Source organism: Acanthochromis polyacanthus, chromosome 14 (genome assembly GCF_021347895.1).
Source record: "Acanthochromis polyacanthus isolate Apoly-LR-REF ecotype Palm Island chromosome 14, KAUST_Apoly_ChrSc, whole genome shotgun sequence".
Classification (NCBI taxonomy): Eukaryota; Metazoa; Chordata; class Actinopteri; family Pomacentridae; genus Acanthochromis; species Acanthochromis polyacanthus.
The window spans coordinates 2,107,102-2,134,024 of NC_067126.1; the positions used below are offsets into that span (position 1 = coordinate 2,107,102).

The 26,923-nt window shown below is 43.5% G+C and overlaps 2 protein-coding genes and 1 long non-coding RNA gene across 11 annotated transcripts in view; 2 read left to right on the forward strand and 1 right to left on the reverse strand.

Annotated features, from left to right (window-relative positions):
• LOC127537042 (uncharacterized) lies at positions 1–9,997 on the forward strand. Of its 2 annotated transcripts, none has more exons than XR_007946363.1 (2): positions 1–201; positions 9,874–9,997. XR_007946363.1 is itself a non-coding variant. In XM_051958728.1 (2 exons), the coding sequence occupies exon 2, from the start codon at positions 4,263–4,265 to the stop codon at positions 5,244–5,246; it is 984 nt and encodes a 327-aa protein (XP_051814688.1). In that variant the 5' UTR covers positions 1–201; positions 4,086–4,262; the 3' UTR covers positions 5,247–9,600. The 2 variants fall into 2 exon arrangements, 1 of the variants encoding a protein (XP_051814688.1); XM_051958728.1 differs by lacking the exon at positions 9,874–9,997 and adding an exon at positions 4,086–9,600.
• Positions 9,185–26,923, reverse strand: part of LOC127537037 (NACHT, LRR and PYD domains-containing protein 14-like) — a 26,318-nt gene continuing 8,579 nt past the window's right edge. Inside the window, exons 5-12 of one of the 8 annotated variants that reach the window (XM_051958701.1) lie at positions 24,597–26,391; positions 24,328–24,504; positions 23,077–23,250; positions 22,276–22,449; positions 21,491–21,664; positions 20,694–20,867; positions 11,891–12,064; positions 9,185–10,226 (exon numbers count right to left, since the gene is read on the reverse strand). In XM_051958701.1, the coding sequence (XP_051814661.1) occupies positions 10,217–10,226; positions 11,891–12,064; positions 20,694–20,867; positions 21,491–21,664; positions 22,276–22,449; positions 23,077–23,250; positions 24,328–24,504; positions 24,597–26,391 (2,852 nt within the window). In that variant the 3' untranslated portion in view covers positions 9,185–10,216. The remainder of the gene's footprint in view (positions 10,227–11,890; positions 12,065–20,693; positions 20,868–21,490; positions 21,665–22,275; positions 22,450–23,076; positions 23,251–24,327; positions 24,505–24,596; positions 26,392–26,923) is intronic. The other 7 variants (XM_051958702.1, XM_051958703.1, XM_051958704.1 and 4 more) reach the window with 7 other exon arrangements.
• On the forward strand, positions 11,880–21,697 carry LOC127537057 (uncharacterized). The gene is made up of 2 exons (XR_007946452.1): positions 11,880–11,961; positions 21,562–21,697. It is a non-coding gene; the product is annotated as an uncharacterized LOC127537057 (long non-coding RNA).

The following is a 26,923-nucleotide window of genomic DNA, read 5'->3' on the forward strand; positions in this document are numbered from 1 at the left end:
TCCTCCTGACCCGGCGGAGAGACACTGAAGAAAATGTGCGAGACGTTCTTCTTCTTTTTCCTTCTCTCTGGGTGGAGCAGTGTGGAGGAACGGGTTTTTTTGTCCGGTGCTAAGCCAAAGCAAGCGGAGCACAGACTGGACAACCGGAGCTGGAAATTCAGAGAACGGTGCTGAGGACCTGGAAGTTCAGCAGCAGAAGTGGTGAGTCTGAGGCTGGAGAACCGAGTGAGAGCTAGCGCGGCTAATGCTAGCGCGGTTAATGCTCGATGGCGGCTAATGCTAGGTGGTGGCTAGCGTTCCACTCCCAGTGTGGGACCTTCGTCAAAATCCTTGGTCGTCCGTACAGCAAATTACAGACGACCAACTCCTGCCAAATCCAAATTTTTGGTAGTCCGTACAAATTTCTGGTCGTCCGTAATTCGCAGCGTTTTTTTTTTTAGTTGAAGCAAAAAATAAAATTGATTTAAAAAGTCACTTTTTAAAAAAATCTTTAATTATATCTTGTGTAACTTTAATACTACACTCCAGTAAGACTTAGATCATCATCCTGAGATCATTATGACCACTTTTAATATGGCAACTCTACAGAAATAACACTGAAAATTTAAATGTAGCATCAAGTCCTCCAGTAGCACTGAGATCATCATCCTGAGATAATTTTTAACATAACTATGTACATTATTATAGTATCATCTATCTAACATTGAAATAAACTTATCTCTGATAAGCAAATATGAGATATTATAATATCATCATCATCATTAGCACAAAAATATCACAAAAATGTCATACCAAAAAAGTCCTAAGACCACATCATCCCTGAGAATATTCCTTGATAACAAAACCCAAGCGTCTGCCCTAATAACCTGTGTGATCCAAACTGAGACCTGTGTGGAGATGTGGGAATCGAACCTCCAATCATCGAATAATAAGAAAAATCGGAAATTAACCTCTTCATTATCCATTATAGCCCCCTCTGTACTGTCATTCAATGATCGAAGCGAGACCCCTAAGGAAAGTTGGGAACCGAAGCAATAAATATAAATAAATGGTTAGAGTCGGAATCGACATCGCTCAACATCCACACGAACCCCAACTGGAAACTGAAACCTGCGCGAAAGCGATGCGCAATGACACAAGATGGCGGCCTCCTGCAGGTTGAGAACCGAGAAGTTATTCGTTGTTTTAAATTGGAAAGAAATCATTACCTCCGCCAGGAGGTTATGTGATCACCGGAGTCTGTCTGTCTGTCTGTCTGTCTGTCTGTCTGTGTGTCTGTGTGTGTGTGTGTGTGTGTGTGTGTGTGTGTGTGTGTGTGTGTGTCTGTTTGTCTGTTAACAGCATAACTCAAAAAGTCATGGATGGATTTTCACCAAATTTTTACAGGATGTCCGGAAGAGCACAAGTAACAATCGATTAGATTTTGGAGGTGATCCGGATCACCGTCTGGATCCAGGATTTTTTTGAAGGTCGAAGGACAGTCGCTGCAACGATCCCGGGCGACGGCCGAATCCCCCGCGGCAGGTTCGGGCTTCCTGGGCGAGTCGGGACCGACGAAACGAAGCGGCGGCGACGCGTGCGGTACCGTCACACGCGTGCGCAACGGTACCGTCATGTGCGTGCGGCGACGACGCATGCGGTACCGTCACACGCGCGCGCAACGGTACCGTCACGTGCGTGTGGCGCTGCAACGATCCCGGGCAACGGCCGAATCCCCTGCGGCCGCTTCGGGCTGCCCGGGCGAGTTGGGACCGACGAAATGAAGCGGCACGTGCGCACAATTGTACGTGCGTGCGGCGGCGCCGCGTGCAAAACACTGTGCTGTTACACTGTGCATGCATGTTATGCTTTCTGCACAAACTGTTGAAACTCAATACAATCCGTCCATGACTTTTTGAGTTATGCTGTTGACAGACAGACAGATGGCCTGGCGGAGGTCTGCGCTCTCCGAGTGCTTTTCTAGTTTAATATGTCTTTCTGAGCGGCGGTCGTCTGGCTGGACAAGCAAGAATGTAGATATTGTAATGACGAGACGTCCGGCCAAGTTTCAGGTCGCTGCGGACGAGCGCGAAGGTCCCACACTGCACTCCCACCTTTGGACCGTGGTTAGACAGATTTCCCGCCATTGGTTCTATTGTTGGGTGACTTTGCAGTGTTGTGTATGGGACATTGTGATTGTGGGTTAAAGCTATGGGGGAATTCTGTCTTTAACTGGTTGTTAGAGGAATAAATTCAGATTAACACAGAAACTGGTCAGTAGGACTATCGGGGGACAAATTGAGGGTAAAACTAAAAAGGTTTGTATCTAACAGACAAAATGATATTAATTTACTTTTTGGGGAAAGTTTGAGTTATGTCTTGCTTTAAGTTTTTGTATTATTGAGCTTGTATGTTTTGTATTAGGTAACCTATTTTATCAGATCTTATATTGAACAAGGCCACCAATCATTCATTTTGGCCAAAAGTAAAATCATATAGATATTAACTGTCTATTTAAAATTGACCTTTATATATTCATCAACCCGAGCACCCACCATTCTCCAGTAATTACTTCCATAGAGTGGCTGTATACAAGTGCTACTCAAATATTTATTTATTCTTCTAAAATGTGTTTGAAAATGTCATAGGAAGAATCTTGCTCTCTTGTTAGAATCTTTCATAGCTAACATTAGCTTCATTTATATAGCACATAAACATGGATGTTATGTTCCAGGGTTAGGGTTAGGGTTAGGTGGGGGTGGGGCTGCTGTTTGCATCAATTTTGTAGGCCTTCGGCATCTTGTCTTGTGTTTATGCAACGACGTGATGCGTGATGTCAGAGTCGGCAGCAACCCGGCCATTCGGGTGGTGGTAACAAACACGAATGGATGAGCCGAGATGAGCCGAACACAACGGGATGAGCCAAAGTGGGCCGAAGGCGAAGGGAAGAGACGAGCTCCGAATATTTTCGTCTGGGGGGAGGAAGGAGTGATCACATAGACATGTGTATATGTTTATGTGATCACACGACGGGATGAGCCGATGTGGGCCGAAGGCGGAGGGAAGACGGTAACGCCACATATTCTTTCCGCCCGGTAACATCCGACGGGTGGGGGGGTGGGGATTCGGATACCAAAATTAATATCTGGATACCGCCGTAGCGAACGAATATTCTGATATTCGGGTCCAGCCCTAGAGATTTCACGTAGTAAAAATAGCATGCTTTTCTGTGATTGGCCAAGAGCGGGTCATGACCCAGGCGCGTCATCAAGATTCGGGTGGCTCCGACCATTTCCGACGCCTGCCGACAGATAAACTTTGTTTTCTTGTATTATCACTTGGGTGTTTCGAAGAAAAAGTAAGTCGAACCCTTTTTTGTTGCTTTTTACAAGAAAACTAGAGCGCCACTGTGGCTCACACGGTTCAGAATGACTGCGCCATTCAGCACAACAATGCGCCAGTGGCGCTGTGGCGATCGGCTAGCGCAAGCCTCGCAGAGACATGCTAATTTACAACAGCAGACAGGAGCCATATTGTCCTATTAACTATCATGATGTCACCATTTTACTGGATTATATCTGAGATCGGTAATAAATATGTGGATGGCTACAAGGTGGAGGAAACATGGAAAGAAAAACATGAGACTTTAGCATGATGCAATCATATCACCACCATTTTACTTAGACTGTATCTGAGAGCGTTTGATGAATCTGCAGGCAGCGACAGGACAGAGAAAACATCCTGGAAATGCTCATTATCTGGAGTTCATTTACAGTTGTAAGTATATTTGCCCAATAAATCCAATTATAGTATTAAAGTGTGTGATATTCTGTTATGATGTGATTTAAGCATAGTAAAGTTTGAATGGTGCCTACAGTCTCAGCTGTAGGTATCGCTAGGCTAGCCTAGTTACTTGATGAGCTTACTAAGACATGTGACCTTTAGTGTTGTATTATACGAGTATCTATTCTTGTAAAATGTGTTTGAAAATTATAGGGTTCGGGTTAGGCTAAGTTACTAGCACTGCCTGTGAAGGTGGCTACAACGTTTGGTGTCTCTTTACTGTTTTAAGTTTTTGCTGTTTCTTCTGTATTTTTTTCATGGAGGTGCCTGCTGGGAGAAGAGCTTACTCAAGAGAGGAGCTTTTTTTATTGAGACAGAACAAATCTGGACTGCAACATCCAATTCCAGTGGACATATTGAGGTGTTTTCGGGGTTGCCATGCTGGTGCAAAGGTGAAGGCTAGGAAATGGAGATACAAGCCCTTTCTTCCATCAGTCATCATGGGAAACGTAAACTCTCTGCCAAGCAAAAGTGATGAGCTGGAGACATTGGTGAAGACGGACAAAACACACCGTGAATGCAGTTTCCTGTGTTTTACTGAGACCTGGCAGAATCAGAACAACTTGGACTCAACTGTGGATCTACCTGGCTTCACCCTCATAAGGTCAGACAGAGATACTAAAGCTAGTGGCAAGAAGAAAGGAGCAGATCTGGCTTTATTTGTTAACCAGAGATGGTGTAACTCCTCACATATAATGGTTAAGGAGAAATTGTGTTGTCCAGATATTGAACTGTTGGCAGTTGGACTTCGGCCATATTATGTCCCAAGGGAGTTCAGTCACATCATAACAATGCTTGTATACATTCCACCCAAAGCAACTGACTTGGTTCCATGTGATTTGTTGCATGACACTGTTGCTCAGATAGAGACTCGACATTCTGAGGCACTTGTAATAATATCAGGAGATTTCAATCATGTCAGCCTCTCTTCTCACCTGACAGAATTTACACAGTTTGTTAACTGCCCTACCAGAGGAAATAATACCCCAGACCTGCTGTATGCCAATGTCAAAGAAGCTTACAGAGCTACTGCCTTACCACCACTGGGCAGGTCAGATCATAACCTGGTTTATCTGCAGACCTGTTACAAACCCTGTGTGCTGAGACAGCCTGCAACTAAAGTCCAAATCAGAAGATGGAATCCTCAAGCTAGTGAAGCTCTAAGGGACTGCTTTGAATCAACAGACTGGAATGTGCTTCTGGAAACAGATGAGGACAGTATGAACACTGACAGACAGGTTGATTGTTTTAGTGAATACATCAGCTTCTGTAGAGACACAGTCATACCTGCAAAGACTGTTCGCTGTTTCCCCAATAACAAACTACGGATCACAAGCAACATAAAGGCAATCCTCAACCAAAAAAAAAACAAGCTTTTAGAGATGGTGACAACGAACGGCTCAAAGAAGTGCAACACGAGTTGAAGAGGAGACTGAAGATGGCAAAGATGGAATACAAAAAGATGATAGAGAGGAATTTTCTACACGGCAACATCCGTGATGTGTGGAGAGGAATCAATACCATCTCTGGACACAACAATAAAAAGAGGAGGAAGCCAATAGTGGGTGATGTGGAAAGAGCTGATGAACTCAACTTGTTCTTCAACAGATTTGACACTGTGGACACACCTACTTCCACTACGTCTACTGAGGCTTGAGGTCAAAGACAAACTCGATTTCTTGCAGTTTGCATACAAAGAACACATTGGAGTGGATGATGCCATCCTCTTCATGTTTCACCGTGTCCTGTCTCATCTGGAGGAACCTGGAGTTTATGTGAGAATCATGTTCTTTGATTTTTCAAATGCATTCAACTCCATCCAACCCACCATCCTCAAAGACAAGCTCACAGAGATGGGAGTGGATCCTTCCTATGTTTCATGGACTACAGATTACCTGACAGGAAGGCCACAGTTTGTCAGGCTGGGGAACTGTGTTTCTGGGACATTAATGAGTAGTACTGGGGCTCCACAAGGAACAGTCCTGGCTCCATTCCTGTTCACTCTGTATACATCTGACTTCAAATCCAGCACTGAGTCCTGCCACATTCAGAAATACTCTGATGACACTGCTATCGTGGCATGTATCAGAAATGGACATGAAGCTGAATACAGAGATCTGAGAAGTGCCTTCAGTGACTGGAGTCACAAAAACTGCTGCTACTCAACGCCTCAAAGACAAAGGAAATGACCATAGATTTCCGCAGGTCCAAACCCCCTCTTCAGCCAGTGAACACTTGTGGCGTGGACATGAAGATGGTGACATCATATAAATATTTAGATGTCCATCTTGATAATAAGTTGGACTGGTCTACAAATGCAGATTTCATCTACAAAAAGGGCCGACATGCTATACTATGACGTTTTTAGAGCGACATTCTATACTATGATGTGTTTAGAGCGACATGCTGTACTATGAAGTTTTTAGAGTGACATGCTATACTATGTCATGTTTAGAGCGACATGCTGTACCGTGACGTGTGTAGGGCGACATGCTGTACCGTGACGTGTGTAGGGCGACATGCTGTACCGTGACGTGTGTAGGGCGACATACTGTACCGTGACGTGTGTAGGGCGACATGCTGTACCGTGACGTGTGTAGGGCGACATGCTGTACCGTGACGTGTGTAGGGCGACATGCTGTACCGTGACGTGTGTAGGGCGACATACTGTACCATGACGTGTTTAGAGTGACATGCTATATCATAGGCTTTTTCATTGACATATTACTATCACTTTTTTTAGTTTTTTGTTGTTTTTTTTAGCCACATATAAGAATATGAACAGTTTTAAAAATTACTAAGCTTTTACTTGTGCTATGAACTATTATTCTATGGCATTTTTTAGACCACATATTATACTCTGATGCTTTTTTGAATGACATACTATTTTGACAATATACTGCACCATGACATTTTTTGAACCACATATCATAGCAAGCATGGCACACTGAAGAACTCTGCAGGAAGTCCAGGTGGCCGCTCTCCTCTATAGTTCAACAGGTTGAGCAGCCGATCCAGCGGTACAGCGGTCACAAGTTTGAATCCAGCTGGTGGCACTTTGCCGCGGTCCTTCGCCATCAATTACGTGGACATGTATGAGAAAAGCGGGCGGGCCGCACTAACGTCAAACTTTGGTGTCAAGTAGAGGGCCACAAAATATTGTCTTGCGGGCTGCAAGTTTAAGACCCATGCGTAAGAGCGTCGACAACATTATCCCACACTCTGTGAATTAGGGTAAAACAAAGTTGAACAGTCGGGTCAAACGGAGGGCAAACGCACGCCAGCTTACGCTGAAGACACCGATGTCATATTGAACCCTATGGATTAAGAATGGAATGTCACTTATGTTCATATGCGAGTCAAGGCAGGTTATCCAATACTTTTGGCAATATAGTGTAGATTCCAGACACACACTCCCTGACACGCTTGACCTGGTGCTTCTCACTGAAGGCCACACTTGTTTTAAGAACATTATGTGGATAAACATGAAGTGAGAATAACTGGAGGCGTGCTTCACTTCCATAAATAAGAACATAATCATTTAGGTCCATCAGACAGAGGACAAGATTATAAGTTCCTGCACATGATATACCTAGATTAGCACATCTATCAATCTGTCAGAGTCGCAGGGAGGATCTCCAATCCATAAGTATGCATTCTATTCTGTATACTGTATCCATTACCAGGAAAACGCCTGCAGATTAACACCCTTTGTTAACTCTGGTCCTCTAATCAGTAGTGGTCATTGATCACACTACCTGCTGCAGAATAAACAACTTTAACTGAGAGAAGCTGTCTTTGATCTCAAATAACCAACCAATCAATCAATCCAAATTTATTTATAGAGCTCCTTACACAACATAAAAGAATACCAAAGTGCTTTCCAACAGCATGATAAAACAAAACAACACAATTTGGTTATCAAAACCATAAAACCATAAAAAAAGATAAAAGCAAAATGCAGCACAGATGAAATAGTAACATTAAATGAGGCATTCTGGACAACATGAGAATAAAACAGTTGTAGGAGTCCAAGGAATATCTGAAAAGGTGGGTTTTGAGTCTGGACAGAGATAAGTCCAAGTTCAAGTGGGAGTGCGTTCCAGAGCAGCAACAGCAAAGGAACGATCACCCCACTGCTTGTACTGAGACCTGGACATGTCCAGTACCATCTGTATGGATGGCTCTGCTGGGGCGGTGCATGGTTAAAAGGTCTGATCAATACACAGGAGCAAGGCCATGGAGGGCCTTAAAAAGAACTATTAAAACTTAAAATAAACAAACATGCTCGACATTAGCAAAGACTTTATTGTTTCTTCAAGGGGAATTTCAGTGATTACCATACAGTTCAGTAATATGATTAAATGGGCCATTCTGTAACGATGTGGAAGGTTCTGAATCCAGGTCTTGTAATGAAAGATTGCTGCTGCTTTTCTCAGGTTTCATAAGACATTGTTTCATAGCTTGTTAGCTTACCAGCCACTAATTGGCTAGCAATGATAGTCAACCTCTGATCACTGATTCTGTGCCCGTACTACATTAGCTGGCATAATGTTCATAATATTGATGTGGGACTATTGTAGCCATCCTATTCATAGTAGACTAACAGCAGGGTGTTTGAGAAACAAAACTTACCAGGATCGGGATCGGTGGACTGCATCAACTCCATCAGGACTGTAGCATTCAGAGCCCTGGTTGGAATCACAGAATGCAGCCGGTCAAAATGGGTACTCTTTTTGTTGGCCTGTCACTCCCTTTTCTGATCCCTCAGTCCTTTTTGAGTTTTGCAGGTTTATTGAGAAGTTAGTTGAGGCTCGGCTCTTACAGCCAACATTCTCGACTGTGCAGCCATCTCCCACTGGCTCTTGTCGAACATCATCGTGGTCCGAGAGGCTCCCTGTAACTTCGACTAAATTTCATATGAAGACCACAGTTCCAGGAAGCACTGGGTCTCCTCCTCAGACCAATGCTGCTTGGATTTCGGGTCCATATTTACTGGTTTTAAAAGCTTTACTGCTTAAAAATGGGGGTTCTGTGTTTTCCCCATTGGTTGCAGTTCACTGAAGGACCAACAACACACAAAACACACACAGTACAACAACATGCAACACAGCTGTGGATGTTTGTTTCATTTCACCTCCTGGAAGAAATAAGAAGTTCCAGGAGCTGAAAGTCCAACAGAACTCAGTTAACATCAGGATCAGAGTTCAGGCTTCACTCAGGTTTGTTTTGCTCAAACTGCTGCTTCCTTTAACTTTGTTGTAAACCTGCAGACTGAACTGTGTTTTTCAGGAGGAAAACCACCTCAGTTCTACTGTCACATCACAGTTGAATAAAAACACAGAAAACACTTTATTCACTCTGTGGGAACAAAGAAACAAACTTTATTCAGTGTATTAAAGCAGACGCTGTTGATGTGTCCGCTCAGTAAATCCTGCTGAAGGACTTCAGTCTCTGATCAACAGATTCTCTTCATCAAGTCAGTCTGTTGCAGCAGGACATCAGCACTGTGGAGAAACAGTGAAGCTCTGCTGAGGAGCATCAGGATTAGATCTCCATGTATCTGAACGTTTACAACGGGAAGAAAACCAGAGGAACATATTTACATTGATTGAGCTGTGATGAAGGAACAAACCTTCCTGCTGGCTCCATTCAGACTCACTGAAGAATAATCACACTTTGAGGATTCTCTTTCTGTCAAACACTGAAATTATTTCACTTTGCTGTTGTTCACTGACTTTACACCAAATCTACAGATAATAAACATGTTTTACTCTGTTCAGACGGTCAAACTCTGATTAAATCCACTTTGTTCAGGTTTTATCTTCTGTTACAAGTTATTTATCAGTGAAATGACGACACCAGGCTGCTGTTGGAGCCTCAAACGTTCATGCTGGATGTTGACTGATATCAGACATCAGTGGACTCAGAGCAGAGGACACATTCACAGGTCTGGACCCAGAGAGGCTGGATGGAGCTTTTTTCATTTCAACTCATCACATTGTTCAGAAAAGTTCTGCAAATTAACTGCAGTACTCCGTCATTCCACAGGGCGGCGCTGCAGCATTAAACATCCATCCAGGATCTACACAGGAGTCTCAGTAGAAGGACAGAGCAGCAGCAGAGCAGTCCACATCCACTGATGATCCTCTGTCACATCCACAGGAACACAGGGACCATGCTGGACAGCTGTTCTCACATCAGTTCATTCTGCAGCACTGACACTCATCTCCACTTCTTCTGCTTCCTGTCAGTCACTGCTGCATGAAGCTCTCCACCTCCCAGTAACATGGACCAGTCAGAGTCTCTACACACCAGCTGCTGCTGCTGCTTCAACCTCTGGATCATCAGGACACACTTCATCCTCTCAGAACAAACACCGTCCTGATCAGCATCACTTCCATCTGCAGAGAGAAGAATGAAGATGAGAGGAGATGAATGAGTTTGATGAGCAGCTCATCAGGACTTCAGACGTGTTCAGAGCAGCAGCTTCATGTTAACGTGTTGGAGTGAACACACTGAGCTCCAAGCTCACACACCTGCACACACTGTCAGCATCAGGTGTGTTTCTCTGCACATTTCACTGCATCCACAGTGGAAACAAACTGCTGACAGTCATCAAGCTTCATTACTGCACAAACTCTTCACTCATGGATTTACTGCTGCTCCATTTAAACCAACAGTCTCTGAGTGTCCATCAAAATCTCATCTGCTCCAGAAAAACTCAGAGTCTGGCAGCAAAGGGACACTAAATATGTTCAAATGCTTCTGGAAGCTTCTAAACCTGGAAAAATACTGAGAGTCAAACAGGACATTTATGGAAAATAAAGATATTTGTAGCAGAATTAAGTTCAGTTAAACATTCATTTTATGGTCAAGTTAATAATAGTTTTGTGATTTCACTGATATATAATCTGTAATTTGACAAAATGATCAAATATCAGTGAAATAACTCCGTTGTTTACCATTTTTAATTCGTAATACTCAGAATGTTTCCTTCAAATACACTCAATAAAAATATAAATGCAACACTTTTGTTTTTGCTCCCATTTTTATGAAATGAATTCAAAGATCTTAAGTTTTTTCCACATACACAATATCACCATTTCTCTCAAATATTGTTCACAAATCTGTCTAAATGTGTGATAGTGAGCACTTCTCCTTTGCTGAGATAATCCATCCCAGCTCACAGGTGTGCCATATCAAGATGCTGATTAGACACCATGATTAGTGCACAGGTGTGCCTTACACTGCCCACAATAAAAGGACACTCTGAAAGGTGCAGTTTTATCACAGCATAATGCCACAGATGTGGAAAGATTTGAGGGAGCGTGCAGTTGGTATGCTGACAGCAGGAATGTCAACCAGAGCTGTTGCTGGTGTATTGAATGTTCATTTCTCTACCATAACGTCGTGTGGGTGAGTGGTTTTCTGATGTTAATGTTGTGGATGGAGTGTCCCATGGTGGCGGTGGGGTTATGGTATGGGCAGGCGTCTGTTATGGACCAAGAACACAGGTGCATTTTATTGATGGCATTCTGAATGCACAGAGACACCGTGACCAGATCCTGAGGCTCATTGTTGTGCCATACATCCAAGAACATCAGCTCATGTTGCAGCAGGATAATGCACGGCCCCATGTTGCAAGGATCTATACACAATTGTTGGAAGCTGAAAATGTCCCAGTTCTTGCATGGCCAGCAAACTCACCGGACATGTCACCCATTGCTCTGGATCAGCGTATACAACAGCGTGTACCAGTTCCCGCCAATATCCGGCAACTTCGCACAGCCATTGAAGAGGACTGGACTGGACTGGACCCCCCCCCCCCCCCCCCCCCAATAAAACAAAACTGCACCTTTCAGAGGGGGTGGCCTTTTATTGTGGGCAGCTTGTGGCTCCTCTGATTGGCTGACTGCTGTCTCTGTGTTTCTGTCTCCATTCTGCTCTCACAGCTTCACTGAGAAGCTGCAGGTTTACAGGAGACACTGGATCTTTGCTTTGATACTGACTGTGTTTAGTAGAAAACTGCTGGAAGCAGCAGAGACTGATGGAACCTTCTACTGACCTCAGAGTCTTCAGGCTGCAGTCTGGACTCTCCACAAGATCTAACAGATGTTTCACTGATGAATCCTGCAGGTTGTTCCTGCTCAGGTCCAGATGTTCCAGATGGGAGGGGTTGGACTTCAGAGCTGAGACCAGAAAATCACAGCTGATCTCTGACAACCAGCACCACTCCAACCTGAATAAAGAATCAAAGATGCGTATAAAATCATTGATGATCCATCAGATGTGTTCAGGTTCTGAATGTGCAGATCAACATTACTTTGTCCTCATCAATCAGCTTTTCTCTAAAAGCAGCACAGTGACTTTGTCCTTCTCTTATTGTGGATCATCATCATGTCAGCCTTCTACACACATCATCCACATGTCAGCACAACATTCATCCACCTACACACGTGGACAAAATTGTTGGTACCCCTCAGTTAAAGAAGGAAAAACCCACAATTATCACTGAAATCACTTGAAACTCAAAAGTAACAATAAATAAAAATTTATTGAAAATTAAATAATCAAAATCAGCCATCACTTTTGAATTGTTGATTAACATAATTATTTTAAAAAACAAACTAATGAAATAGGGCTGGACAAAAATGATGGTACCCATAACTTAATATTTTGTTGCACAACCTTTTGAGGCAATCACTGCAATTAAACGATTTCTGTATTTGTCAATGAGCGTTCTGCAGCTGTCAACAGGTATTTTGGCCCACTCCTCATGAGCAAACAGCTCCAGTTGTCTCAGGTTTGATGGCTGTCTTCTCCAAATGGCATGTTTCAGCTCCTTCCACATATGTTCAATGGGATTCAGATCTGGGCTCATAGAAGGCCACTTTAGAATAGTCCAACGCTTTTCTCTCAGCCATTCTTGGGTGTTTTTGGCTGTGTGTTTTGGATCGTTGTCCTGTTGGAAGACCCATGACCTGCGACTGAGACCAAGCTTTCTGACACTAGGCAGCACATTTCTCTCCAGAATGCCTTGATAGTCTTCAGATTTCATCGTACCTTGCACACTTTCAAGACACCCTGTGCCAGATGCAGCAAAGCAGCCCCAAAACATTACTGAGCCTCCTCCATGTTTCACCGTAGGGACAGTGTTCTTTTCTTCGTATGCTTGGTTTTTGAGTCTATGAACATAGAGTTGATGTGCCTTACCAAAAAGCTCCAGTTTGGTCTCATCTGTCCAAAGGACATTCTCCCAGAAGCTTTGTGGCTTGTCAACATGCATTTTTGCAAATTCCAGTCCGGCTTTTTTATGAGTTTTTTTCAGCAGTGGTGTCCTCCTTGGTCGTCTCCCATGAAGTCCACTTTGGCTCAAACAACGACGAATGGTGCGATCTGACACTGATGTACCTTGGCCTTGGAGTTCACCTTTAATTTCTTTGGAGGTTGCTCTGGGCTCTTTGGATACAATTCCAACGATCCGTCTCTTCAATTTGTCATCAATTTTCCTCTTGCGGCCACGTCCAGGGAGGTTGGCTACTGTCCCGTGGGTCTTGAACTTCTGAATAATATGAGCCACTGTTGTCACAGGAACTTCAAGCTGTTTAGAGATGGTCTTATAGCCTTTACCTTTAAGATGTTTGTCTGTAATTTTTTTTCGGATGTCCTGGGACAATTCTCTCCTTCGCTTTCTGTTGTCCATGTTCAGTGTGGTACACACCTTTTCACCAAACAGCAGGGTGACTACTTGTCTCCCTTTAAATAGGCAGACTGACTGATTATGAGTTTGGAAACACCTGTGATGTCAATTAAATGACACACCTGAGTTAATCATGTCACTCTGGTCAAATAGTTTTCAATCTTTTATAGAGGTACCATCATTTTTGTCCAGGCCTGTTTCATTAGTTTGTTTTTTTAAATAATTATGTTAATCAACAATTCAAAAGTAATGGCTGTTTTTGATGATTTAATTTTCAATAAATTTTTATTTATTGTTACTTTTGTGAGTTTCAAGTGATTTCCGTGATAATTGTGGGTTTTTCCTTCTTTAACTGAGGGGTACCAACAATTTTGTCCACGTGTGTATTCATGTCCACACATCAGTAACATGCTGCATCATCAACAGGATCAGTCAAATAAAACTCAACACAAACCAAAGAAATATTTCTACTTCACTCACTAAACTTTGTCTCTTCAAACTGATCTGAGTTCAGAGGATCTTCTGGATCCAGATGTGACTCTTCAGCTCAAATTACAAACATTCATTTACTTTAACAACTAACACTCAACATTTTCTACACTTTCTGCTGCAAACACTCCACTTTTGTCACAGCAAACTCAATTTAGGACAAAGACAGAAAATGTGAACCAGAGCAGATTTACAGCTTCATGGATGGAAGTTCTGTTGAACAGAAATGAGCTTCAGTTGTCATTAAACACATCAGATCTACAACAGTAACAGTCAGTGTATTATGTAGATTATAAAAAGAAAACAACTGTAGTACATAGAATAACCCTTTACTTCGCTCTTTGCTGTATACAGGGATGGGAATTTTCCGCGGATCCGCGTATTTCATTTCAAGGATCCGCGGATTTCCGCGGATGCTTCCGCGTATTTCATTTCAAGTTTGAACACTTTATTGTCACTGATACTCCCGCAAGATGGTAACGACGTTAACGATAGCTTGTTAACGACGTTAACAAGCTGTCGTTCGATTGTAAATGGCCCAGCGATTGGAAGTCGCTGCGCCGCTGCGCGCACCCCCCCCCCCCCGTCAACAACTTCAGAATCAGAACTTCCTGATCCCATTGAAAACACTCAGTAACGTCGTAACAGGTAGTCGCCATCTTGCAGCTCTTCTTCTGCTTCTTTTTACGGCATCTTAGTAAGCATCACATAACACAGTGAGACCTAGTGGCATAAAGTATAAATGTAGCTAAACACAACATCTGCTCTCCAAAGTAGTTTAAATCAATCCACTGGACTTGAAGAAAGTTCCTTCAAGATCTTTCACCTGTCATCCAAGAGGCTTCTTCAGTTCTGGTGGTGGTCCAGTGGATTGATGTAGCCCTATAAGGTGCAGTCAATTCCAGCCACTTTCAGTACAAAAAAATCGCTAATATTTTATTTGTAAATAAAAATATGACGAGAAATACAGGGAATATTGGACGCACATCGCGAGGTGCATTTCACCTCTTCATATGAATCATTTGTTTAGCATATTGGCATACAGAAACAAAAATCTAATCTAATTCAAAAGTGATGGCTGATTTTGATTATTTAATTTTCAATAAATTTTTATTTATTGTTACTTTTGTGAGTTTCAAGTGATTTCAGTGAGAATTGTGGGTTTTTCCTTCTGAGGGGTACCAACAATTTTGTCCACGTGTGTAAATGGAACTATGGAATGAGGAAGCTGCTTGGCCTATTTATTTATCGGTAGGATCTCACTTTTTTGGTAATTGAATTTATATCCAGAAACACTGCTGTATTCATCAAGAATGTTGAAAGTTGTAGGGAATAAATTGACTGGACCTGATACATAAAGGAGGTCATCCGCATATAAGGAAACCTTCTGGACTGTACCTGAACGGATAATACTCTGAAAGCCATCAGCTGTGCGGAGCCAACGTGAACAAAAGTGGGGAAAGAGGGCATCCATGTCTAGTACCGCAGCATAAAGGGAATGGAGGAGAAGAAATATTGTTAGTTTGGACTGAGGCCCTTGGTGAGGAGTAGAGAAACTTAACCCAGTCAACAAAAGCCCCACCCAGGCCAAACCTGGCCAACACTCCATATAGAAAGCTCCACTCAACCCTGTCAAAAGCCTTCTCTGTGTCAAGGGAGACCACAGCCTCTGGAGATGAAGAACAGGGTGATGCAACAACGTTAAACAGATGCCTAGTGCTGTGAAAAGATTGTCGGCTTGGCATAAAACCAGTCTGGTCCATCCCTATGATAGGTGACAAAACGCTCTGAAGCCTTAATGCGAGAACCTTGGAAATAATTTTAAAGTTAACGTTCAGAAGTGAAATTGGCCTATAACTGCAGCAAAAGAGAGGGTGCTTGTCCTTTTTAAGGAGAAGAGAGATGGTGGCCTCCGACAGGGTATCCCTGAGATGACCTAGGGTGAAAGCTTCTTTATACACGTCAGCCAGATCAGGGATAAGCAAGTTGGAAAAGGTCTTGTAATAAAGTAGAAGCCGTATGGACCAGGTGACTTGCCACTATGAAGCGATTCAATAGCTTCCTGAACCTCAGCCATGTTGTGATTTCTTTTCATGTGTAGATTATTTGAGTTAATACCAATGTCTGGTAGAAATTTGGTTTGAATTGCATCTTTGGAAATAAATGTGATGAGAAAAAAGTTGACACGTTCAATACTTATTTTCCCCACTGTATATATATATATATATATATATATATATATATATGTGTCAGGGTAGAGACTGGAATTTGGTAGAATTGGAGTTTCTACCAGTAGAGATTGCAATTGGAGTCTCTACCAGTAGAGATTGTGATCGCAATCTCTACCAGTAGAAACTCCAATCCTACCAGTAGAGATTTGTCAGGGCTAAGGTTAGACTTTTAAGGTTAGGGTCAGGGGTCAGGGCAGGGGTTAGATTAAAAGGTCAGGGTCAGTTAAGGTTAGGGTCAGGGGTCAGGGCAGGGGTCAGATTTAAAGGTCAGGGTTAGTTAAGGTTAGGGTTAGGGGTCAGGCCAGGGGTCAGATTTAAAGTTCCATCTCTACTGGTAGAGATTACAATCGCAAACTCTACTGGTAGAGACTCCAATCGCAATCTCTACTGGTAGAAACTCCAATTCTACCAAATCGCAGTCTCTACCCTGACATATATATTGTAGCGCTGGGCGGCGATAGGAGGCAGGAATGACGAGGAATCTTGCAGTTCACACACCAAGGCTTTATTGTCACCACCACAATAAGCACGCAGGAAATACACACCCACTGTGCCGGCTTGCAGGCCGGGGTCATTCCCCCAACAACCCCCCTGAGTCATGGTACAGTGGAAAACAGTGAACCCACCAAATGCACCCAGCATATAGGATTAGGACAATACAAAACAACCAGTAATAAGGGAACGTCTCACATCGCCTAAATAACCCCACAAAGCAACCCCAAAGAACACACAAGTTCCCATGATGTATAGTGGCTGGAACATCTGGAACACAGTCAGCTGCTGCGATGACCCCTAGCGGCCCCCACGGCTGCTACAATATATATATATAACTTTTTGTACAGCTGCTCATTGTTTTGTTATACTATGTTGTTTTTGTTTTTGAAAATGCCAACAAAGTTTCATTGCTGAAATGCTTTGACAATAAATATCCTTTTATCCTTGAAGAACTTCATCAGCTGTACCAGTATGTGAAAAGCAAGTTCAGGACACTTGGAATAACAGTCTGTCAATGTGATTGCAAACCCACAGACAGGAGCAGCTGAGTCAAAGGGTCCCACAATATGAAGACCCAGTCTCTTCCACGGTCCATCTGGCAGTGCAATGTGTTGCAGGGGAGCAGGGCGAATTGAGGGTGTTTTATCATTTGGTTGACAAAGTACACATGAGGCAATGCAGAACTGAACTTGTGAATCAATCTTTGGCCACCAGTAGAGGTCACACAGGCGTTGTTTGGTGCGAACGATTCATTGATGACTCGTGCAAGCGTGAACAGTGTATGTCTCAGTGAGAGTGGTGCAATGAGTCTTGAACCTCTGAGGATGTAGTTATTCTCAACTGAAAGTTCATCTTTTATCTTGTGGTATGGAGTCAATGTTTCACTTACTGATTTTATGGAAGAAGGCCAGCCAGTTACTATTTGTGAGCACAGGACAGAAAGTTCAGGGCAGGATGAGCAGGTATCGTTGAAGTCAGCGACTGGGAGGACGCTCAATGTAGCAGCAATCTGTGCCACCAACTCATGTTCAGCATCCTGAGAGGAGTCGCAGTGGACAGATAGGGGCAGGCGTGACAGGCAATCAGCTGTGTAGTCTAGAGAACATGGTCTGTAGATTACATCATAGTCAAAGCAGAGCAGGTGTGCAGACCATCGGGCAACTCTCATTCCAGCCCGACCTAGTCCTTTTGTGCTGAGCAGAGTTGTTGATGCTTGATGGTCAGTACGGAGAGTAAAACGACATCCCCATAAGTATGCGCTCCATTTTTCTGTTGCCCGCATAAAAGCAAGTGCTTCTTTTTCAACTGTAGAGTATTTCCTTTCCATTTCTGTTAGTGTGCAGGAGGCAAAAGCAACTGGTTTCTCTGTTCCATCAGGCTGTATTTGTGCAAAAACAGCATCAAGTCCATAGTCACTTGCATCTGTGAATATCACGGGGCGTAGAGTAGGGTTGAAAAGTTCAAGTCCTGGACTATTAACAAGAAGTTGCTTAACTTTTTCGATACTTGCTTGTGCTGCAGGAGTCCATGTAACTTTGTCTTTATCACTAGCACATGCTCGCATTGGTGCTACAACCGTTGCAAAGTTAGGCAAAAACTTTGAGTACCATCACACAAGACCCAGAAAGGATCTGACAGTGACAGCATCTGAGCGAGGTGGAGCTCTCAGAACAGCATCAACATGTTCTTGATCAGGAAGGATGCCATTTGCAGTTATGATGTGACCAAGGAAGCATAGGGAAGGCTTTCTGAAGGGGCATTTGTTGTCATTAAGCACTAGTCCTGCCTCTTTCAGTTTCAGTAGGACTGTGCTGAGTCTCTGGTCATGTTCATCTGTGTTGGCACCATAGACAATGAGATCATCCAAATAAGTTTGGACACCTGGAAGGTCTTTGAGACTGTCAGCCATCATTTTCTGAAAGGCAGAGGGGGCAGAAGCAAGACCATATGGGACTCCTTCATGTGTAATGAATGCTGTGAGGTCTCTGCTTTCTTCATGAAGAGGCAGTTGGTAATATGCATTTGCAAGATAAATCGTAGAGAACACCTTAGCACCTTGTAGGTTTGTTAACAGTTCATCTACATGAGGTAGTGAGTAACAGCCAGTAACAACTGCTTTGTTTGGTTCATGGAGGTCTGCACACATTCTTATTCCACTTATTATTACGTCCTGTGACGACTATAGGTGAAATCCATGGTGATGCATCTATTCTCTGATGACTCCAGCTTTCAGTAAGCGATCCAGTTCAGCTGAGACAGAAGCCCGTACAGCAAAAGGCAAGCATCTGAGTTTTTGGCATACTGGTTTTACAGTTGGGTGAGTTTTCACTTTATGCACAAAGTTAAGCGCACAACCAATGTCAGGAGTGGAGGTGCAGGAGGCAAGCACAGGAGTAGTCTGGTTTGGAACAGGTGAAGCAGTAGTCAACACAGGAGCAGGCAACTCAGTAGTAGTAGGAAGAACAGCATTTCCTTTAATGCTGATATCTAAAGAAGCTATGACATCTCTTCCAAAGAGAGGGGTGCCTTTTCTCACTACAAAGAATGTAGATGTGGCAGATGTAGCTCCTCCACTTACTGGAACTTGTAGACAGCCAAGCACAGGGATTGTCTTAGTTGTGTAGGTCACAAGCTGACGTGTAGGCTGGAGTAGTGGTATGTCACTGAAGTGGTTTTTGCAGATGTACTGGGGCAAAAAAGACACCACAGACCCCAAGTCTACAAGTAGTTCTTGTTCAATGGCACATGATGCAGACGTACTGATCATAAGTTTACACAGGAGTGTCTTTGGAGCATAGGCAGGGTCTTCTAAGTAAAGAACTGTCAAGTGTGGAAGCTTTACTTCACCTTCACCTGTAGTCATAGATGTGCGGCAGACACGAGAAAAATGTCCAACCTTATGACAAGCATTACATGTAGCCTTGGCTGCAGGGCACTGTGCATAATTAGCCAAGTGTTTTTCTGATCCACAGCTGAAGCAGCTGCGAGAGGATATATTGCTGGCACTCAGTGACTTCTTTGGACGACTGAACTGTTTAGGTTTCTTTTTAGAGGCATATAGATGAGGCTGAGAAATTTTATTGATGAGGCTGTATGGCATGAACTGACATGTTGCCATTTGAAGACATTGCTTTAGCTTGCTGAACAGCAGATTCCATTTGAATTGCAACTGTAACCACTTTTTCTCGCGTGATATCTGGTTCGAGTAACAGCCTTTCTCTCATGCTGGGGTTGATCAAGTGTTTAATTAACTGGTCACGTATCATTTCGTCAGTTTTATCTTCACATCCACATTTTGAAGCAAGGCCCCTTAATGCAGCAACATACTGTGCAATTGTTTCATGTGACATTTGTGCTCGTTTTCTTCATGTGTCTCTCTCCACAACAACATTCACTTTCGGCATAAAGTGCTTCTCCAAAGCAGCCACAGCAGCGGGAAATGTATCACCTGTATCTGGTAGTATGTAGAAAAGTCGTCCCTCTGTTCCAAGGCATTGAAGCAAAGTAGCTTTCTTCCGAGCTTCAGGCCAAGCATTACCCGTTGCGTTGATGATGAGCAGGTAGTTGTTGAAAAATCGCATCCACAAGTCAAACGGCATTGGCGGTTCTCCTGGGACGGGCAGAAACATCGGCGGTGGGGGCACATGTCCAGCAATGTTCATTCATTCAGAAGGCAAAAAACGGCAGAGAGAAAAACAAAGGTTCGCGCCAGGTTCACTCGTCGCCAAAATGTTATGTAGGTTATATAAAGAAAACAACTGTAGTACATAGAATAACCCTTTACTTCACTCTTTGCAGTATAAGTATCGAAAAAATTCAGTAACATCGTAACAGGTAGTCGCCATCATAGAACTCTACTTCTATTTCATTTTACGGCATCTTACTAAGCACATAACACAGTGACACCTAGTGGCATAAAGTATAAATGTATCTAAACAACACAGTGAACTGACCTCAGAGTCTTCAGGATGCAGTCTGGACTCTCCACAAAACCACTCAGATGTTTCACTCCTGAATCCTGAAGGTTGTTCTCATTCAGGTCAAGAAGTTCCAGATGGGAGGGGTTGGACTTCAGAGCTGAGACCAGAGAATCACAGCTGATCTCTGACAAATTGCAGTCCACCAATCTGAATAAAGAATAAAAGATGTGAGTTGAGGAGACAAAGTTTCTGCTGGAAGTCATTCAGAGTTTCATCATGAGTTCAGAGCCTCAGAAATCTGGATTTCTATGCATCAAGTCAACCTTAAATCTCCTGCAAATCTTCTTTTCATACGTGCAGCTTCATCAATGACATCTGTCCATTTATTCTACCAGAGGAGAAGCTGCTGGATCACAGAGGACAAATACATTTGCTTGCAGGACAGAAAGGTGAAAACCATCTAAAGGTTAAGCAGCAGATAAAGCCACTGTCTTTACTTCAGTCATCTCACAGCTCCAAATGCTGGAAAGGATGAAGGAGAGAGTTTGTGCCACTGGTGAGCTTCCAGTTAAAGTGTTGCAGTGATGTGACACACAACAGGTGCTGACAGGTGAGGAGAGTTCTTCTACTCACTGACTTCTATCAGCTCAGCACAGAGAACTTTAAGGACACTTTAGCTTTGACTCTGGACTGAGTCTAGACTTTATGACTCCCTGCTACATTTAAAAAGAAAAACTCTGTGGATGATTCACAGCATTCATTAAAATTGATGAGAAAAAATATTCAACCAAAGATGAGAACTTTGAATCACTGAAAACATGATGTCTTACATCAGAGTCTTCAGGATGCAGTCTGGACTCTCCACAAAACCACTCAGATATTTCACTCCTGAATCCTTCAGGTTGTTCCTGCTCAGGTCCAGATGTTCCAGATGTGAGGGGTTGGACTTCAGAGCTGAGACCAGAGAATCACAGCTGATCTCTGACAAACTGCAGTTCCACAATCTGAATAAAGAATTAAAGATGTGTATAAAATCATTGATGGTCCATCAGATGTGTTCAGGTTCTGAATGTGCAGATCAACATTACTTTGTCCTCATCAATCAGCTTTTCTCTAAAAGCAGCACAGTGACTTTGTCCTTCTCTTATTGTGGATCATCATCATGTCAGCCTTCTACACACATCATCCACATGTCAGCACAACATTCATCCACCTATTCATGTCCACACATCAGTAACATGCTGCATCATCAACAGGATCAGGATCAGTCAAATAAAACTCAACACAAACCAAAGAAATATTTAGACTTCACTCACTAAACTTTGTCTCTTCAAACTGATCTGAGTTCAGAGGATCTTCTGGATCCAGATGTGACTCTTCAGCTCAAATTACAAACATTCATTTACTTTAACAACTAACACTCAACATTTTCTACACTTTCTGCTGCAAACACTCCACTTTTGTCACAGCAAACTCAATTTAGGACAAAGACAGAAAATGTGAACCAGAGCAGATTTACAGCTTCATGGATGGAAGTTCTGTTGAACAGAAATGAGCTTCAGTTGTCATTAAACACATCAGATCTACAACAGTAACAGACAGTCAGTGAACTGACCTCAGAGTCTTCAGGATGCAGTCTGGACTCTCCACAAAACCACTCAGATGTTTCACTCCTGAATCCAGAAGGTCACTGCAGCTCAGGTCCAGATGTTCCAGATGGGAGGGGTTGGACTTCAGAGCTGAGACCAGAGAATCACAGCTGATGTCTGACAAACTGCATTTCTCCAATCTGAATGAAGAATAAATGATTTGAGTTGAGGAGACAAATTTCCTGCTTGAAATCGTTCAGAGTTTCATCATCAGTTCAGAGCTGCAGAAATCTGGATTTCTATGCATTAAGTCAACCTTAAATCTCCTTCAAATCTTCTTTTCATACATGCAGCTTCATCAATGACATCTGTCCATTTATTCTACCAGAGGAGAAGCTGCTGGACCACAGAGGACAAATACATTTGCTTGCAGGACAGAAAGGTGAAAAGCATCTAAAGGCTGAGCAGCAGATAAAGCCACTGTCTTTACTTCAGTCATCTCACAGCTCCAAATGCTGGAAAGGATGAAGGAGAGAGTTTGTGCCACTGGTGATCTTCCAGTTAAAGTGTTGCAGTGATGTGACACACAACAGGTGCTGACAGGTGAGGAGAGTTCTTCTACTCACTGACTTCTATCAGCTCAGCACAGAGAACTTTAAGGACACTTTAGCTTTGAGTCTGGACTGAGTCTAGACTTTATGACTCCCTACTACATTTAAAAAGAAAAACTCTGTGGATGATTCACAGCAGTCATTAAAACTGATGAGAAAAAAGAAACATTCACCCAAAGATGACAACTTTGAATCACTGAAAACATGATGTCTGACCTCAGAGTCTTCAGGATGCAGTCTGGACTCTCCACAAAACCACTCAGATGTTTCACTCCTGAATCCTTCAGGTGGTTGTAGCTCAGGTCCAGATGTTCCAGATGGGAGGGGTTGGACTTCAGAGCTGAGACCAGAGAATCACAGCTGATCTCTGACAAACTGCAGTCCTCCAATCTGAATAAAGAATTAAAGATGTGTATAAAATCACTGATGATCCATCAGATGTGTTCAGGTTCTGAATGTGCAGATCAACATTACTTTGTCCTCATCAATCAGCTTTTCTCTAAAAGCAGCACAGTGACTTTGTCCTTCTCTTATTGTGGATCATCATCATGTCAGCCTTCTACACACATCATCCACATGTCAGCACAACATTCATCCACCTATTCATGTCCACACATCAGTAACATCTGCTGACCTCAGTCCACTCTCTCATCAAAGGATCAACATCAAATCTCTTCATTCTTTCATTTATTCCATCACCTTCTTCTTCTTCTTCTTCCGTGGAAATCAGCTTGCTAGCTTTGTCTCCTTCACATCTTCCAGTGTGTCTTCAACAACAGTCACATGTCATCTGTACATTACAGAGGGATTCTGATTCCTGCTGTCCACACTGACTGTCCACTGCTCTCTTCCTAACACAACTCCACTGGAAGGAATCACTTCATCAGCTCAGCTCACACTAACATCAAGCTTCAGCTGCTGACTCACACTAATCAACTTCCACACTGTTGACAACTAAACTCCTCTTTGACTTCCTGAGGCTCCACTGCAGCTCAGCACAAACACTGTGGAAACACAAACATACTGACTGGATGTGTGGAAGTCACACTGCTGAAGCCTCACATCACTTTCACATCAGATTTACATTCAGACACACAGCAGGACTGTGGATTCTGTCCTCCATCTGGGAACTCTGCAGTCAGCTGATCAGGGCATTTATTCACACACAACTATTACTGACACTAAGAACTCTCCATGTTCATGTGAACACCAGGATGTGCAGATCTGTGATCCACCATCAATGATTATTACTTTGACCTGCTGATAGTCAGGAACATGATGATGATCAGAGTTAATCACAACAAATGACTCCACGTATTCATTTCAACAGCTCAGGTTCCTTTTCCATCTCACAGTTCTGACACAAATATCATGGACTCCAGAAGGAAAACCTGCAGATGGAGGAAATCAGCACCAACATGAACCTGAAGCAGGATTTAACTGAACTGTTAACAGCTGGACTCTGACCTGAGAGACTCCAGTTTACAGTTTGGATCCTTCAGTCCAGCAGAAAGACTTTTCACTCCTGAATCCTTCAGGTTCTTGTTTTCACAAAGGTCCAGTTCTTTCAGACTGGAGGACGGAGATCTGAGGACTGAGGCTAGAGCTTCATAGCTTCTCTTTGAGAGTTTACACCTGCTCAGCCTGAGGGAGAATTAACAAAGAACACAAACAGAATGTTTCAGTCGTCATGTACAACATTAAACATGATGGAAACAGTTGATGAATCTACCTACTGAGCTTTCTTGGAGGCTTTGACGACCGGCAGCAGCCTCAGAAGAGCCTCCTCTGAACCAGAGTATTTCTTCAGGTCAAACTCCTCCAGATCTTCTTCTGATGACAGTAAGATGAAGACCAGAGCTGACCACTGATCAGGAGACAGTTTATCTGTGGACAGACGTCCTGATCTCAGGGACTGTTGGATCTCCTCCACTAGAGAAACATCCTTCAGTTCATTCAGACAGTGGAACAGATTGATGCTTCTCTCTGCAGACACCTTCTTCCTGATCTTCTCCTTGATGTACTCCACTGTGTCCTGATTGGTCTTTGAGCTGCTTCCTGTCTGTGTCAGCAGGCCTCCTAGTTTCTCCTGATTGGTCAGCAGTGACAGACCCAGGAGGAAGCGCAGGAACAAGTCCAGGTGTCCGTTTGGACTCTGTAAGGCCTCATCCACAGCTCTCTGGTAGAAAGCTATTGTTGGATCAACTTTCTTTCTGAACACTTTAGACAACAGAGATGTTTGTTGTTTTTCCAGCAGGTTGATTCCAGACTTGGTGAAGGTCAGATGGACATGAAGAGCAGCCAGGAACTCCTGAACACTCAGATGGATGAAGCAGAACACGCTGTTGGTGTACAGATTACCCTCCTTTTTAAAGATCTGCGTGAACACTCCTGAGTACTCTGAGGCTGATCTCATATCGATGCCACACTCTGTCAGGTCGGACTCATAGAAGATCAGGTTTCCTCTCTGCAGCTGCTCAAAAGCCAGTTTTCCCAGAGACTCAATCATCTTAATGCTGTCTTCACTCCAGTGTGGATCTGTCTCATCTCCTCCATCATACTTGACCTTCTTGACTTTGGCTTGAACCACCAGGTAGTGGATGAACATCTCAGTCAGGGTTCTGGGCAGATCTCCTCCCTCTTTGGTTCTCAGCAACTCCTTCAGAACTGTAGCAGTGATCCAGCAGAACACTGGGATGTGGCACATGATGTGGAGGCTTTGTGATGTCTTCATGTGGGAGATGATGCTGCTGGCCTGCTCCTCATCTCTGGATCTCTTCCTGAAGTACTCCTCCTTCTGTGGGTCGGTGAACCCTCTGACCTCCGTCACCATGTCCACACAGCCACGAGGGATCTGATTGGCTGCTGCAGGTCGTGTGGTTATCCAGAGGCGAGCAGAGGGAAGCAGATTCCCCCTGATCAGGTTTGTCAGCAGCACATTCACTGAGGTGGACTCTGTAACATCAGTCAGGAGTGTTTTGTTGTGGAAGTCCAGAGGAAGGCGACACTCATCCAGACCGTCAAAGATCAACACAACCTGGAAGCGTTCAAACCTGCAGATTCCTGCTGCTTTGGTTTCACTGAAGAAGTGATGAACAAATTCCACCAAACTGAACTTTCTCTCTTTCAGTAAATTCAGCTCTCTGAAAGTGAATGGTAACATGAAGTGGATGTCCTGGTTGCTTTTGTCTTCAGCCCAGTCCAGAGTCAACTTCTGTGTTGACACTGTTTTCCCGATGCCAGCCACTCCCTTTGTCATCACTGTTCTGATTGGTCCATCTCTTCCAGGTGAGCCTTTAAAGATGTCTTCTAGTCTGATGCTTGTTTCTGCTCTGTCTGCTTTCCTGGATGCTGCCTCAATCTGTCCGATCTCGTGTTCATCACTGGCCTCTGCAGTCTGTCCCTCTGTGATGTACAGCTCTGTGTAGATCTCATTCGGGAGGGTTTGTTCTTCTGTTGCGACACCCTCAAACACTCTCTGGAACTTCTTCAGAGTAGACTTCAGGTTGTGTTGACACTCAGTGAGAATCTCTGAATGAATAAACAACAAATGACACCAATGAGAAGATGTGGTAGAACAATGATGGAGACATTTTCTGATCAGTGGGATCTGTTCAGATCCTCAGACTGTCACGTCCTGACTGGGTAGAAGGTTTAAGGAGGAATCATCCACTAATATTCAACAGCATCCAAAATGTTGTCACAAAGGGGGCCAGGAAAGCCTGGAGGAGGATCCAAGCAATCCCACAGACCAGACAGAAACAGTTTTATGGTGTTTTACTGACAGTACAGCAGGTGCCAGCAAAGACAATGGTGCACAGCGACATGGCCCAAGACTTCGTCTTTGCTGATGGCTGAGCATTAAATGCCACCACACAGTATGACATGCTGGGAATTATGGACCTCTTCTCCCAAGCCTGCAGTGACTTTGGTCTCACAATCTCTACCAAGAAGACTGTAATCCTGCACCAGCCTGCCCCAGAAGCTCCGTACATAGAGCCCCACATCACTGTCAGTGGTCAGAGGCTAGCTGTTCCAGACAAGTTTGTCTACCTTGGCAGTA